The 16,186-nt window shown below is 35.5% G+C and overlaps 1 protein-coding gene and 1 long non-coding RNA gene across 5 annotated transcripts; one reads left to right on the forward strand and one right to left on the reverse strand.

The window, feature by feature from the left end:
- Positions 1-618: 618 nt before the first annotated feature.
- On the reverse strand, positions 619-11,653 carry LOC121853431. Its single transcript, XR_006086318.1, has 2 exons — positions 11,550-11,653; positions 619-1,964 (listed from the first exon to the last, which is right to left on the reverse strand). It is a non-coding gene; the product is annotated as an uncharacterized LOC121853431 (long non-coding RNA).
- On the forward strand, positions 1,730-16,028 carry LOC121853416 (ankyrin repeat and SOCS box protein 12-like). 4 transcript variants are annotated; one of them, XM_042347532.1, is made up of 7 exons: positions 1,730-1,952; positions 4,323-4,444; positions 6,585-6,683; positions 10,946-11,166; positions 11,578-11,711; positions 12,140-12,176; positions 15,337-15,444. In XM_042347532.1, exons 1-6 carry the CDS (start codon positions 1,730-1,732, stop codon positions 12,169-12,171), a joined length of 831 nt encoding a protein of 276 aa, XP_042203466.1. In that variant the 3' UTR covers positions 12,172-12,176; positions 15,337-15,444. The 4 variants fall into 4 exon arrangements, with proteins under 4 accessions (XP_042203466.1, XP_042203449.1, XP_042203457.1 ...); XM_042347515.1 differs by lacking the exon at positions 12,140-12,176 and having other exon boundaries at positions 15,337-16,028; XM_042347523.1 differs by lacking the exon at positions 15,337-15,444 and having other exon boundaries at positions 12,140-12,230.
- Positions 16,029-16,186: the final 158 nt, after the last annotated feature.

Here is a 16,186-nt window from a genome sequence, read left to right on the forward strand (position 1 = left end):
TCTACGAAGTTACTTGGGCCGCCAATAGGTTCCTGGTTTTCCATCCAGTGCATACAGACCTCACTGCAAAAATGCTTCCAGTCAACAACAGACTTGGTACACAAACCCAGTTCAATTTCACAGTATTGCTGTGAAAAGAACTTTCTTAGAAAGATGTTTATAAATAAAAGTACAATGCTGTACTGGGTTTAATCTTAGCATTTTCAATCCAAGTTCCTTTATAAACACTAAAACTGTAGCCACAACGTTCTAGCCACTTGTTTTTCTTTATACAAATTTTCTTATTACACTGGAACAAATTCCTTTCTGGTCTGAAAGCACAGGGATTTCCGCAGTGTGGACACACACTTTTTGAAGGAACATTGCTGTGATCTTTGAAAAACTGAAAGGTCTGGTTGTCTTTCTCCTTGATTTTGAAAATTACATCCATATAAGACCAGTAACAACCTTCACACGCCATGCTGAAAATGCAACTGGCGCGAGAAAGCGAGGCGAGATGAGGCAAACAGCGCGGCCGCATTACTGCCGAGAAGACAAAGCATTTGCACAAGAAATGATTTATCATATCAGAACTCACTGATAAAAATAAAGGAAGAAAATAAACAATAAAACAAATACTCATCTACGGGTCAGTTGTCTATATTATCCATAAGTTTTATCTGAGTCTTTTAACTGTAGCAGGAACATGTTCATTATAGTTTAATTTATTACATGTTAAGTTTGTGTTAATGATAGGAGATGAGCCTATGCCAGAGACTGCCAGTTAATTGATAATGTTGAAAGAATGGTGCTTGCTCTATGACATCTCTGTTACCCAGAGAGATTAGTTAAGTTGTGACTGACACAATAAAAACAAATTGGTGTAGTTCCCATAAAAAAAAGTACATCCGTTGAAGTAAACTGATCTTAAGCTGTTTGTTCTTGAAGCATAACCTTCAGTGTCTAAGTAAACTAGGTTAGAGAGTACAGTACAGTATTGTATGTGTTTTAGTTTTTGAACATTAGCCCGACCTGCTAGTGTCAATCAATGGCTCGGAGGATAAATTCAAATGCGAAAGACGTTGTGATAGCTCCGAGTGTGAGCTCATTCAAGGCCAGACTTGACCAACACTGGAGCAGATTCCAATATATTCAGGAGCTGGTGCATGGCCAGTACTTGCCAACAGTGCGTAACAGAGACATGACCGATCGCCAAGCGGCTAACGAGCCGATCAGTGGCAAAGAAGATAACAGTATAAAAGTAAAGTAATAATGTCCTTTGGACATTATATGATTGTCTCTTTAAGAGAGTTACAAGGGACGGACAATCTAGATACAGTATCTGAATGACCTTCTTATAAGACCTACTAGTTTAGTTGCTTGATTCACCTTCTCACAATGGCCCGAGAACTTCAGTTCGTTGTCAACATACACAGCCAGGTCCTTTTCATATTCGGTGTCTGTTAATACTATTTCTTTTTCCTGTTGTGACAAGTGATACGCCTCCTTACTGTTAGTACAACCTAGGTACATCATATATAAAATTGAAATATCAAATTAATGCTATTAATTTAAAGTTGAGTGATTATTATTATTATTGTTTCAACATAGCAGTGAAAGGATTTTTTTTGTTTATTGAGGTTTTCAGAAAAGTCTTACAATAGATTCTGATGTGCAAATGTTCCATGTTATGATTAATGTTAAGACACATCGATTCATGTTTACTTTAAGGAGGACAACTTGAAGAAGAATGGCCGAAATAATGGCACTGCCAGAGCAGGTCTCTGCACAAGCCTATATGATGAACCACTTGGTAGATGCAGATGATGAGGAAGATGTCACACTACATTTAGCAGCTTTGTGTGGAGACAGTGAAGGTTTACGACACATTGCAGGAGAGATCCACTATAGTCAGTGGCTGAACTATCGTGTCCGACCATATATGTCGCCCCCACTTAGACTAGCAGTTTCGGGTGAGTTATCGTCTGTGGATTGAAAGATCTATGATATATTTTACATATACAGTAAGTCATGCATATCCTTCTCATTTCTTTCAACATTGCAGTAGAGATCATTTCATGTCTGAATAAATGAATAATTTTCTGTCCTTTCCATTTGAGATATGTATTTTAACTTACAAAAATGAAGTCATTTGACAGTACATTTACTGTACATATTTATAACTAAACTATGTAAGATGCTGTATATAGTTTATGGAAATTCCCATAAAGCTGTTTGAAGACATGATGTGAACCGGCTTTAGTGAAATATACAAATAAAGAGAATTTTAATAACAATAAACAATTTCAAAGTATTAACTGGTACTTGTTATTAAAAGAGTTATTTTCACTATTTTGTGACCACCCTTAATGATGTCAACTCTGTACTGTATTAAAACATTTCTAATACAGTATAGTACTGTACAGGTTTATTTAATTGATTTCCCAGTTTTATAGATGCAGCTCTGTACTTCCAGTGTTGTGAAGATCCACCACCATACACACCCCCTTAGCCCATGAGGGCATCTGGGAGGGAGACCCATGCATTTTTCTTTAAATTATATTTTTCAGAGCTAGTACCTAAAAAAATTTATTTATATCCTGCTACAGATTGTTTTCCCCATGTCATAAAACCCCCATCAGTTCATGTCATCCTTCTTCAAGTAAAATTGGTCTTTGGCTAAGGGACACCTGAGTGAGTAGCTTTGACAATGGTAACCATACCATATGATCACCCCCTGTACTTTTTAATTCTTAAAAAATCAATTTATATATACAGCTCCTCCCTGACTTACGACCACCCTGACATACGACCGCCTCAGTTGTACCAAAATTTTGTGAAATTAGGTATTTTCGAGTCCCAACGTTAGTGATTGCGCTGTGTACTGACAAAATTTTTGTTTGTAATTCACTTTAAAATGGCTGGCAAGCTTAAAAGTGAGAGTTTGGTGCTGAGAAGAAAAAGAGACACCCATTTTAGATTTTCTATGTATTATTTAAACATTTTTGACTTACGACCATTTCGACTTACAACCTGGATTTAGGTCCCTAACCCTGTCGTAAGTCAGGGAGGAGCTGTACAGTAAACCCTCGTTACGCACATATAGGGCTCTGGCTTTGCCGAGTTATCCCAAACTCCGACTTATTGAAGCACTTCCCCTCTCCTGCAAAAATACAATACTGTAATAAAAAAATTATTGACCCGTATATTGTATGTGTACATGTAATTACTAAATGTAAAATATTAATACAGTGGGGTATGCTATACGAACGGATCTACTACGAATATTCCTATAACGAACGGTTTTTATAAAATTGAGAAATGCTATAACGAACGAAACTCCTACAAGCGAACATTATTTATTTATTTATTTATTTTTTTTTTTTTTTTTTACTAATTTATTGTTTTTTTATTACAAGTATTAATGATACTCATTATTTCAGGGGTTTAGATGCATATTTATGCACTTTTTTACAATTTTTACAATTTTATATTATATTTTTCAGTGTTAAGTGGTTGTATTTGGGGGCCTGGAACGGATTAATCCTATAACGAACGAATGCTATAACGAACAAGGTTCTAGAACCAATTAGATTCGTTATAGCATACTACCTAACCACCAGCACTGCAAGCAAAGAATGAAACATCATAGTAGGTGACAGATATATGGTAGCTGACACAGAGACACCTTCCAAATATATACACTAGACCCTCGATAATCCAGAATTTCAAATAACTTGGCACAGATATGGTCTCGAAATGTATTATAGTACAGTACTACAGTCTTACTCAGGAAATGTCGAGATACAGTACCGTATATAAAATTATTTGGGAAAATCTCAGCATATTTGGCCACCTGCATCACCTACCATGCCTCTGTATATATACAGTACTGTGTATATATATATATATATATATATATATATATATATATATATATATATATATATATATATATATATATATATATATATATATATATATATATATATATATATATATATTCTCTCCTCCACTTACGACGGGGTTCTGTCCCGACGACCAGGTCGTAAGTCGAATTGGTCATAAGTCGAAAAGGCGAAAATAATACTGTACATAGAAATTGCATGTGTGGTGGTGTTGGTGTGCAGATTAGTGGATGTAATGTTTATGACCTGACCTCATGTTTAATAAGGTCACCCTGTGTACTTAAGCCTGTCTCGGTCCATATAATTCAAGTGCCTCTGAAGATGTCTTGAATAAAAACGAAAGCTAAGGTGCTCCATTGTTTCCCTTTTCCCTGTGTGATTTTATCAATATATATATATACAGTGGCTTTTAAATGTTATTTTTTCTATTTACAGGAGGAAATCCCGAATGTATAGAAGTACTTTTGTCAGCTGGAGCAGACATTGAGTTGGAGGATGTGAAGGGACAGACTTCTCTCTTTGTTGCAACTTCTCAAAGAAAGTTAGAGATCATGAAGGTCTGTTTACATCAGAGCTTATTTTTTGAGATTTCGTGTAATATAGCTAAGTCAGAGAACGATACTGTAGTATACTGTACTCCTGTTATCTCAGTCTCCATCATTTTTCTACCTTTCACTTCTTCATATGTCTTGCACAGTTACTCGTGATTTTATCGTTGTTTATGTTCTGTATTTTAATTTATTAACTATTTATCATTTATAAATAAATCTTTCACATAAACACCAAAACAGATTAGAGTTACAGAATTTACTTTTACTTTTATCCTCTTCGTCACTGATTGGGTATTTAGTTGCTTGGGACTACTCGATCACGTCCCTGTTATGCACTGTTGGCAAGTACACTGGCTCCAGAATGTATCTTTACCTGTACCAGTGTTGCTCAAGTTTGGTCTTTAAACAGCTCACACTTAGCGCCATCACAACACTAACTGGCAGATTGTTCCAATAGTTTACAATTCTCACCCAGAAAAAGTTTGCCCTCACAATTTTCTGGACTTGTGGCTTCTTCAACCTTGAGCTGTGACTCCTTGTGGGGCAAGCATCTGCCAGCTTCTGAATTATAAAAGAAAATCACCAAATTCTAAACAAATTTCTCAAAAGTATAAACTTAGGTAAGTTTTAAGTGATTGTCTTTATAGTAAGCACAATATTAGATTTTGACATTGTTGTTACCAACAATTTTTAATTTGAATGATTTTACTTAAAAAAAAAAAACAGCGCAGTACTGTATTCTGTTAATCAAACACACCACAAGAGACTGACCAGCAGTTAGTCTTAAATTTAGCAATAAAATATCATAATTTCATGAAGAGTAGGTTGTAATTAACCCTCTCGCACATGATGACGTGATTCGCGTCATATTCATGATAAGACCAACTTCACAATGCCGCAAATTGAGTCACTGAGCATTAAAAAACTCAGTTTTCAACAGAATTCTGTCAAATTTTGATTCAGCATAGTAGCAAGTAAGTTCTATCAAATAAACTAATTGGCAACTCTCGAGGCCCATAGGAAGGGAAGAACAACGATAAATGCGCAGTATTATCTCAGCAGTCAGACCGTGAGTGTGAGCCATGTCCATTTAAATTCCATAACTGTGTGGGCTGCCTCAACTCATGGTTAAGTACAGTGCTTACCCTACTCCCTGAAATAATTTATTTTTAGTGTTTTAGAGAAGTGAAGTGATGGTTGTGTAATGTAATATTTTTTCATATTTACGGGGAAAGTGTTTAGTTTTCGAAAGCCGTTACAGTATCAGGCTATACAACCTCGTTATAGTAATAATGTCTCAAAAAAAGTCTCTGAAAAGATAATTTTCTAGACTTACATGAATTTTATCAGTACCATTCTCTTTGTTATGGTGTTGGCTACAAGATGCATTATAATTTATATCGATATAAAACATAGGCACAAGAATAATCGAAAAAGATTAAAAAATTACCATTTGGGAATCAGTTTTTTTGCTATTTTCTCAAAAACTTTTGGTCAAATCAGAAATCTGTTTGTTGCATTAGAAAGCTCATAAAATTCTGCTTCTAGAAGTGAATAGTTGGCTCAGACAATTAGAGCTAGGAGGTTGTGAACATAATGGTATGTATTTTTTTCCCCATGTTTATTAAAAGTGACAAAAAAAAGCTATATTCAGTACAGTACTTGTATTATTTTTTTTCGCTTATGTTGCAGAGCAATCAGTTACGAAGCCAAAGATATATTGTTTATGCCAATAAAAACAAGGTTTTGGGAGGAAATTGAAAAAGAAAAAAAAAAAAAATATTCACCATGCAGAGGAGTAATAACATTATAATGTCAACGATATCTTGGAATGTGAGGTTTTTGTGAAAACTGTATTGATTCAGAGAGACTATAGTGAAGAGAAAGGCCTTCCTATCTCCTTTGAATCATGTCACTTTTGTTACCCCAACCCTGCATCTGTCAGTCTAGCAAGAGAAGTAAAGTAAGGAAGTTCTACTGTACACATTGCCAAGAATGTTTTTGGCAAATCAAGAGATGGTGGAAGCTATAACCTTTTTTACTTATTTTTTGTGTTTTGAGTTCATATTCATATGTATGCTTCTCACCATAGAGACCACTTTGCATGTACCAGATGTCAATATAAACGTTTCTTTTATACATTAAGATTCTGTTGGAAGCTGGTGCTAATCCAGAAGGTAGCCGTAAGAATCGCTGCTCGCCGTTATTAGTGGCGGTCAGAGATGGATTTTCAGAAGGCGTCAAGGTAAGTTTTTGTTGCCTCTGATGTCTTAACGAACCTTTTCTTTTTAAATTTGGTGATCTGTTATTTATATTTAAATGCTGGGAATACACTCAAGGTTTTCCAGGTGTAAAATTGAAAAATTCCAGGTACTGTACATTGATTCGGTATTTATTACAACATAAAAAAAATTGAGGTTTTCAATGATATGAATATACTGTACTGTACTATTGGGAAATTTAAAGATGATATTAATCAAGAAATTGAAGACCCTTTCAGGCCCACCCTAAGCCAATCTGACAAAAATAATATATTCACCTGTATACAGCTATGAAATGAAGTATTAATTAAAGTATGTACAGTACCTGTGATGTACTTAGTCCAGATACTAGTTATTGAAAGCTGTCAGACTCCCACTGGTGGTTTGAGTCACTGATTCAGTCGACTGTCCACTTGGCGCTAAATTTAAACAGCCGATTCACTATTGAGTCTCAATATTGTAGGTCACTTGCCCATCAATTTCTTTATTGCCACTGGCTACTGGACTGAACTATTTTAATTAACCAGCTATGATGAGGATGATCATTAGCATTAGTGATGAACATCAGCAAAGACCTTGACCGTCACCCACATTTTTCTTCTCAGATTTGTGCGATTCATGTGGGTCGACCTGTACGTAAAAAAAAAAACGGAAATCCGGCAAAAAACAAAAAATATCACACTCCTGATCCACCTATATGACACACGATATGTGGAATAATTCACTTAATAATAAGAACATATCATCTCTGACAATACTCATTGCAGAATTAGTAGGAATAACCTATAATATTTGGTTATTTGATCAATAACATGAAGTATGAGAGGTACACAAACAATTCAGTTATTGGAGTGGATTATTTAGTGGAATTTGTTCCTAAAAGTTTAATTATTTACCTATTATAGTACATCATTAATTTATGGTAAGATTGCTGTCAAATAACAATATTTTGAAGTTGAACAGAATTCACATAAAATTCAAGGTTTATTTGTAAAATTCCCTGCATTTTCCAGGTTTTCCACATCAGTAGACACCCTGACACTGATGTCATAATTCAAAACATTTACAGCAGGGGTGTCAAACATGCAGCTCAACACCCTCTTACATGCGGCCCCCGGCCCACTGACTGCTCCAGCTGCACCTTGAGCAGCTAAGAGCCTAAGACAGTAGCACTTGAAGTAAAAAGTTAAGACTATTTGTACTGTATTGGATAATACTCTTTTTGTCTCTTGACTCTATCTATTCTATTAAGTCTGTTCAAAGGCAAGTGCTTGTAGGATGTTTTGTGAATCTCAGTCCAGTACGCATCTGGTGCTAGAGCGACGGCTTGCTAAATGCGTTGTTAGCCCTTTGACAATACTCTTTCCACACTAACCTGGCCCGTAGGTCCCGCCCCTCTTCTATACTAATAGCTGATTGGTTTATAAAAAATTCAAACTAAACGTGTTCACAATTGGTAGGCAGACCTGTTATTATCTAAAATAATGCCAAATATATGGATTATCAAAATGCAAATCATTTCAAGGCATTAGCACTTCAGAGAGGATGTTGGAAAATTTTAAGTATTTATTATAAAAGGTCGATATAAATACTCGCTTATACTTATATACGCGCAGTGGGGGGTAAAATGCTCAGGGAAACCAATCAGCTATTTGTAGCTATAGATGAGGAGTGGGCTTTACAGGCCAGGTTAATGTGGAAATACCAATGAAAGAGCAATTGGAGATAGTTTTAATGGTTAATTGTGGTTCTAAGCATACCACTGTATGAGTTTAGATATGGGCCGACCACTGGCCTCATACCAGTGTTAGACATGATAGCTCTGATGCGGTGGGCTCATGTTTGGGCAGTCCTGCATAGTCGCTCAAGGCAGTTGGAGCAGTGCAAATATCGGAAGCAGTGTCCATCGTTTTTACTTTGGGCCATTAATCATGTTATCAAAGAACAGAACAATTGATGACGAGCGTCGGGTGGTACAGGAAAAGTGGAAAAACTTGTACTTTTTTTTTTTTAATTAATGGATAACTGACATGTTTGATTTGTAAGCAACAACGTTCGAAGGCATTATGACACTAATCATGCTCCGAAGTATAATAAATATAGTGGCATGTTACGTGAAGACAAAGTTAAATAGTTAAGCAGTCATTGAAAAACCAGCAGTTGGTATTTAAGAGTGTTCATCAAGTCAGTGATGCTGTAGTTTAGGCAAGTTACAAGATTGCACATGAAATAGCTGTGTCATCAAAGCCTTTTTCTGAAGGGAACTTTATAAAGAAATGTCTGTTGATGGCTTCAGAAGATATTTGCCCAGAAAAATGTCAAACATTTGCAAACATTAGCATATCAAGAAATACAGTTGCAGAGAGAATTAATGAATTATCGGGAAATATAAACAGTCAACTCGAAGACAAAGTTAAGTACTTTACTGCATTTTCTGTTGCAATTGATGAAAGTACCGATATAACTGATGTAGCACAACTTGCAGTTTTTATACGTGGTGTGGATGAAAATTAGGTGTTGACTGGGTACAAACTGTGAGTCTGGCTACAAATGGATCACCGCAAATGGTGGGTAGAAAAGCTGGCATGGCAACAAAATTAGAGGAAAAACTACGAGCTGTGAACCCACACCATCAATTTCATAATTTGCATTGCAATGCAGTAAAACATTAAAAATGGATAATATGATGGATGTCATTATAAAGACAGTGAACTTTATACGAGTTCGAAGTCTAAACCACAGACAGTTCAACTGCTTTTTGGAGGAAAATAAGAACACACGTGGACTGCCATATCACACTGATGTTCGCTGGTTAAGTTGGGAAGTTGTACTGAAGCTATTTAATGAATTGCATAGTGAAATACAGATATTTATGGAACAGAAAGGAAAGGATGTGCATGAATTGAAGGATAATGAATGAGTTCAAGATCTAACTTTCATGGTGGATATTACAGAGCACTTAAATTACCTGAACACAAAGATGCAAGGATGCAATAAATTGGTAACAGAGTCTTATGACTGCATTCGTGCCTTTGAGATGACACTGCAGCTTTTGGAAAGTCAACTTTCCGACCTTAAACTCCCTGCAAGGCACACCTGAGCTTCATGTTGATACCAACACAGAAAAGTACTGCATCAAAATTTCTAAGTTAAGGAATGAGTTCCAAGATTTGCTGACTTTAAATACCTTGAGAAATATTTTTCCATTTTTCAGAACCCATTCTCTGTCAGTGCTAATGAGGTAGTACCAGTGCATCTTCTGTTAGAATTAATTGAGCTCCAGTGTGATTCTATTTTGAGGGAAAGTTTTCGAGTGTCGATGTTGGCACATTTGATCAATATGTGGGACCAAATTACCGTATCCCAGGATTAGGTGTTTTGCCTCAAAGATTATGTCCATGTATGGAAGTACATATGTTTGTGAACAGCTTTTTTTGTAATGAACATTAACAAAATCTTGGCTTCGTTCTCAACTTACTGATGCGCACCTGAATTCAATACTGAAGGTTGCTGCAGCTCAGTCATTAGCTCCAAACTTTGATGCATTGGTCCATACCAAGAGGTGCCAAGTATCAGGGAGCAGCAGTAACAGGCAATATGACTAATCAAGGTAATTATTTATTATACAACACAGCACAAGCAGGGTTTTTACATTTTTTTGAGCACTCAGCCATAAGCTTGTCCCTCACTCTTGAGTAGACTAAGACCTCACCCCTCAGCACCTCTAGTCCCGTTCCTTTATCCACCTCCCTTATTTTTCCGCACTACTCCCCAAAGGGGTGATTGCGAAGTGTTCATAATTATGTTACATGGCCTGCATAGTGTGTACTCATATTAAATTTGGCCCGCCGTAGCAAATGAGTTTGACACCCCTGATTTACAGTGTACAGGAGTCTTTAGTTTTTGTAATGCTTACATTTGCTTACACATGTGAACCTGATGCTTTCCTAGTGGGAGAAAAAGTCTTTTAGGATCACTGAATGGTGTTCCAATGGTCAGGACATATTTTACGTACAACCTGCTTGAATCTCTGTAAAAGGTATTGAAGTGCATTAGTAAATTTACAAGAAATGTAAAATAAAATGCAAGATTGATTTTGTTGAATAAATGTTGCAGACATAAAATAGTGATGTATTAATTGTGTGAAATTAATGCCAGGGCAGTGTCAGAGTTATAGAGGATTGTTCTAGCCGAGTGATTTGGGATTTCAGAATCAATTAAATATTTTTCTTACTTTCTTCCATAGCTTTTGTTACAACATGGGGCTGATCCAGAGCCTTTTAATCAGATCTGCACATGTGTACCAGGATGGCCACTCCAGCATGCGATTGTGTATGCTCACTTTTCATGCTATTTTGAGCTTATAAAAGGAGGGGCTCTGGCAAACCTTACTTTACTGCCATACCAAGTGAACCCAAAAGTAGTGACTCGTCTATCTATTCCACATGCCATCCTTAAGTATGCCAAGTAAGTTAATGTTTCAAGGTACAGTATAGGGAATTTGTAAGCACAGACTTAAATAATGGCAAAAAGTACAAGAGAGCTTTAGTATCAGCAGAAAAGTAAATTAATTTTTTATATTGTTTGTTCTGTCTCATTAATAATTTTATTATCTCATATCCCCACAGACTTTCAGAATTGTTTTTTTGTGAAGATCATGTTTTTGAATGCTTATATTGCTACAGCAACTTTGGACTGTATACTCAATTGTTGATGTTTGAGGTCTGTCATAAGTGTGGACAATGTTGCTGTTGTAAAACAAACATTCACACTATCTCCATGAAAATATGTAAGGTAGTGTGTATATACCTGTACTGTATATTGTTTTAAGACAACCGATATATGTATACCTCTGATGTTAAGATCATCTCTCTGTAGGGAGTACCCAGAGTTCATGGAGTTGTATAATGAGTGTGGGGGTAACCTGCGCCAGGTAAACACTGCTGGAACCACCTGCAGTGAGGAGTTTCTGGATGGCTCTCCTGCAAAAGATTTATTAATCAGTTTATCAGGTGAGGCACCAATATAATTATTTGTTCACAGTACAGTACATTATATGAAATACATTATGTTTAAGACCTTTGTAAGACATTAAGAGTTTCATTAGAGAGAAGTTTACTTTAATATTGTTTCTGTCAGTTGTTAATACAGAGCTTATTCACTGTCATCTTCATTGTAACAATTCATAAAGCGTAAAAGTTATGAAAAGAAAATGTTTTCATAATTTGTAGGGTGGTAATCCCCAGGCAAGAAGGGCTAACACAGCCCATAGCATAGTTGAGGTAGGTGGCCACCTCATCACAACCGTAGTAGAATAATACCCCACCATTAGTAGGTACAGGATTGAATCTGTGTTTCATGAATTAGGAGTTAAGAGGGTTAACAACTGAGCCATTATTTTGCCACCATTTCTTACATGTCTTCCTCTGCTGTACAACAGAGAAGGTTGGGAAGAACCTTCAAGCACCATGACCTTGGTAAATTTATGAATCCTTCTCCATTGAAACAACCATCGGGTTCATTCTTATAATTATTATTTTTTCATCATACCTTAGGTGTTATTTTTTCCCATATCTTTATCTTCACGTGTGTTAATTAAGCCATTTTGTTTTACCAGGTATATATATATATATATATATATATATATATATATATATATATATATATATATATATATATATATATATATATATATATATATATATATATATATATATATATATATATATATATATGACCTGACCTCATGTTTTTAAGGTCACCCTATATATTTAAGTCTCTCTCTGTCCATGTAATCCAGTTGCCTCTGAAGATGTCTTGAATAAAGACGAAAGCTAAGGTGCTCCGTTGTTTCCCTTTTCCCGTGTGATTTTATCAAGATATATATATGTATATACTGTATATGTATATATATGTATATATATGTATATATATATATATATATATATATATATATATATATATATATATATATATATATATATATATATATGTATATACTGTATATGTATATATATGTATATATATGTATATATATATATATATACTCTTTAAATTTCCTTATCTTACTGCTATTAGCCCTTTTCTCTGCAAAACTGAATAATTACAGTATATGTATTTAATTATTCTATTTATCACTGTCCATTCCCTTAACCCTCTCGCGTACGAGATAAGTTTTGTTTTCCAGTTCCAAGATCACATTTCTGAGGCCCCCAGGGCAGGCGAGACAGCACAATGAATAATTTATTTATTTTTTTTGCTTTATCAATTTCCTCCCCCAAACTTGTTTTTATTGGCATAAACCATATATCTTTGGCTTTGTAACTGATTGCTCTGCAACATAAGCAAAAAAGAAAGTATATAGCTTTTTTGTCACTTCTAATAAACATGAGGAAAAAAAATACACACCAATACGTTCACAACCTCCTAGCTCTAATTGTCTGAGCCAACTATACATTGCTAGAAGTAGAGTTTTATGAGCTTTCCAATGCAGTAATCAGATTTCTGATATGACCAATAGTTTTTAGAGAAAATAGCAACAAAATGATTCTCAAATGGTAAAATTTTTGTTCATCTTTTTTGTGCCCATGTTTTATATCGATATAAAATATATTGCATATTGTAGCCAACATATAACAAAGAGAATGGTACTGATAAAATTTGTGCAAGCCTTGAGGGTTTTTTTGGGGGGTGGGGGGGGTCTCATATTTTTATTTTTATTTTTATTTATTTTTATATACAGGGTACGTGTGGGCGGGTGTTCGACCGCATTGCATGACTTATGGTATGGGTATACAGTGATATCTCTGTTGGCCGGAACAATTGTTGCATAGCACTTCCGGGAATGAGAGATTTTCAGGTAATGAGACGACTCTCAAAGCCGGAAAAAATCCCTCATCCCCATAAGTTTCTGGGTAACAGAAAAATGTTCTCGGAAGTTCCAGAAATTGCCCATTACATCATCTCTTGAACCCGGAAAAATATCCCTCATCCCCGGAATTTTCTGGGTACTGGAAAAATTCTTGGAATTTCCGGAAAATGCACCTGATTTTCATCTCTCAAATCTGGAAAAAACCCATCCCTGGATTTTCAGGAAAATGTGCCCCCACAGAAAATTCCAATTCCTGCTATCAGAGAGTTCTGGGTTTGAGGGATTCCGGCTAACTGAGATATTATTATAGTATAATATATGAGAATAACACAAATTATAACAAAATATACCATAATAACAAACTGTATTATAGTATGATATAAAATAAGATCACACACAGTATATATAGGTGGGTGGGCATTCAACCACATCGCTTTATTGTCATATAGTAAAAGAAAGTAACACAATATCTTATAATAAATTGCAATATAAAATAACAGAAAATATATAATAAAATAAATTCATTCTGTACCAATATAAAATAAGACCATTCTGTACTCACGTCCTTCAGTGAGGTGGAAGACTTCCAGAACTTGTAGATGGACTTTGGGGGAGGAAGTGAGTGAATGAGCCCGAGTAAAATGGATAAGAGAGTGAATAATTGTGTGTGTGGAGTGAGTGGGGATGTAGATGGGTGTGGATGAGTGTGGAGTAGAGAAGGAGAGGGATTTAAATGTAATGTAGCTGATAAGTGGAGTGTGGGAGGTACTTGGTGATCGTGGGAGGCATGTGGTGGGATGGTGGACCACCTGGGTGGTGAGGAAGGGAGGTAGCAGGTGGTATGAGGCTTGAATAATGCAAGAGATATGAAGGAGAAGCTTGGGATGTGGAAGGTTGTGGTGAAGAGAGTGAGGGTGGTACGTTGTTGGTGGTAGAGGGAGTCGCTGGTGGTGTGAGCCGTGTGATAATGTGGATGCAACCGACACAATTTCTTCCTCATATTCAAGACTTTTTTTTTTTTGTTATCATGATTATTTTCACTACCAGGCTCTTTATTATCACTATCCACTTGATCCTCACAGTCTCTAAACAAGAGTTCTAGAAAATCATCTTCTTTCAGAGACTTTTTTCGGGACATTGTCACTCTGAGGTTGTGTAGCCTGATATGGTAGTGACTTTTGAAAACTAAACATTTTCCTTGTAAATATGAAAAAAATATTACATTACACAACCATCACTTCACTAACACTAAACATAAATTATTTCAGGGAGTAGGGTAAGCACTGTAATCCAGGAGTTGAGGCAGCCCACACAGAGTTATGGAAATTTAAATGGACACGGCTCACGGTCTGACTGCCGAGATAATACTGCGCATTTATCGTTCTGTTCTTCCCTTCCTATGGGCCTTTAGAGTTGCCAATTAATTTATTTGATAGAACTTACTTGCTACTATGACACAATTCTGTTGAAAACTTAAGTTTGGGCGAATTTTTTAATGTTTGGTGACTTGATTTGCGTTACTGAAGTTGGTATCTTGCTAATCATTCTTGTGCCTCAGTGTGGGATTTCAGCATATTTTCAATCAAGCCTTACCACATCATCAGGAAGACATATTTTTTATTCATATCTTAGCAAAACTCTCTGGTAATACAATATATCACAGCTCAAGTCATTATTCTATCATAAATTAACATGAATGATCAATGCTAATACTTTTGAATGCTCTTTATATCTATCTGTACATGAACTTAACATTGTTTTGACAGGACTGCCTCTGAGTCTCAAGTCCTTATGTCGACTGACTGTCCGCCAACTTCTAGGACGAAAGAAGTTAATGAAACTCTCTTCACTGGAACTTCCATCATGCTTAATTCCATTCTTAAACTTTGAGGAATTTTCTCGTTATTCATTAAGATCCAAAGAAAATAAACATGATAAAATTAATGACAATGAAAAATAAAAGTGTCTGAAATACTTGCCAGGGAGTGTTGTGACGGCAATGAATATCTCCTCATTTAAGATCAGACTTGACCAACACTGGCACAGGTTCACATACATATGGAGCCAGTGCATGCCCATTACTTGCCAACAATGCATAACAGAGATGTGACTGACTGCCCTAGCAAATGACAGGCTGATCAGTAACAAGGGTTCTGTGCCAAAGAAAATGAAAGTGTTATTAATCTCAGTTATGATTAATAAACCATTGAACAAGGGTTATTTGTAATCTAACATAAGTGCCTTATTTCAAGTCTTTATACCAAGCCTGTTTTGATGTGAAGGAGAGTGTTTACACCTGTACAGATGTGCTTCTTCTCATTCATATAATTTTTGATATTATATTATAAATTTTATTTGTTTATATAGTACATACTAATATAGTCTAGTCATTACTCTCATTAAGTTTGTTGTTGTATCTTGTAATACTGTTTATATAAATATATACTGTAGTACTGTATATTGAGTTTTAATGTATATCTTATGTGCATAATAACTTCAATATTGAACCTAAAACTAATTGCCCTAGTCTTAAAATAAATTAATATATCCTAAAACTTATTAAGCATGATAGTACTTTTATGATTAACATCTCTTTTCTATATTGCTTCCCTTGGA

Source organism: Homarus americanus, unplaced genomic scaffold, assembly GCF_018991925.1.
Source record: "Homarus americanus isolate GMGI-L3 unplaced genomic scaffold, GMGI_Hamer_2.0 scaffold50564, whole genome shotgun sequence".
Classification (NCBI taxonomy): Eukaryota; Metazoa; Arthropoda; class Malacostraca; order Decapoda; family Nephropidae; genus Homarus; species Homarus americanus.

Bases quoted from the DNA above. Each gene is read 5' to 3' on its own strand.
- LOC121853416 (XM_042347515.1), top strand. From the start codon at position 1,730: ATGGCCGAAATAATGGCACTGCCAGAGCAGGTCTCTGCACAAGCCTAT. The intron at 4,445-6,584 runs GTCTGTTTACAT...TTATACATTAAG, and splicing joins GAAAGTTAGAGATCATGAAG to ATTCTGTTGGAAGCTGGTGC. The intron at 6,684-10,945 runs GTAAGTTTTTGT...TTTCTTCCATAG, and splicing joins GATTTTCAGAAGGCGTCAAG to CTTTTGTTACAACATGGGGC.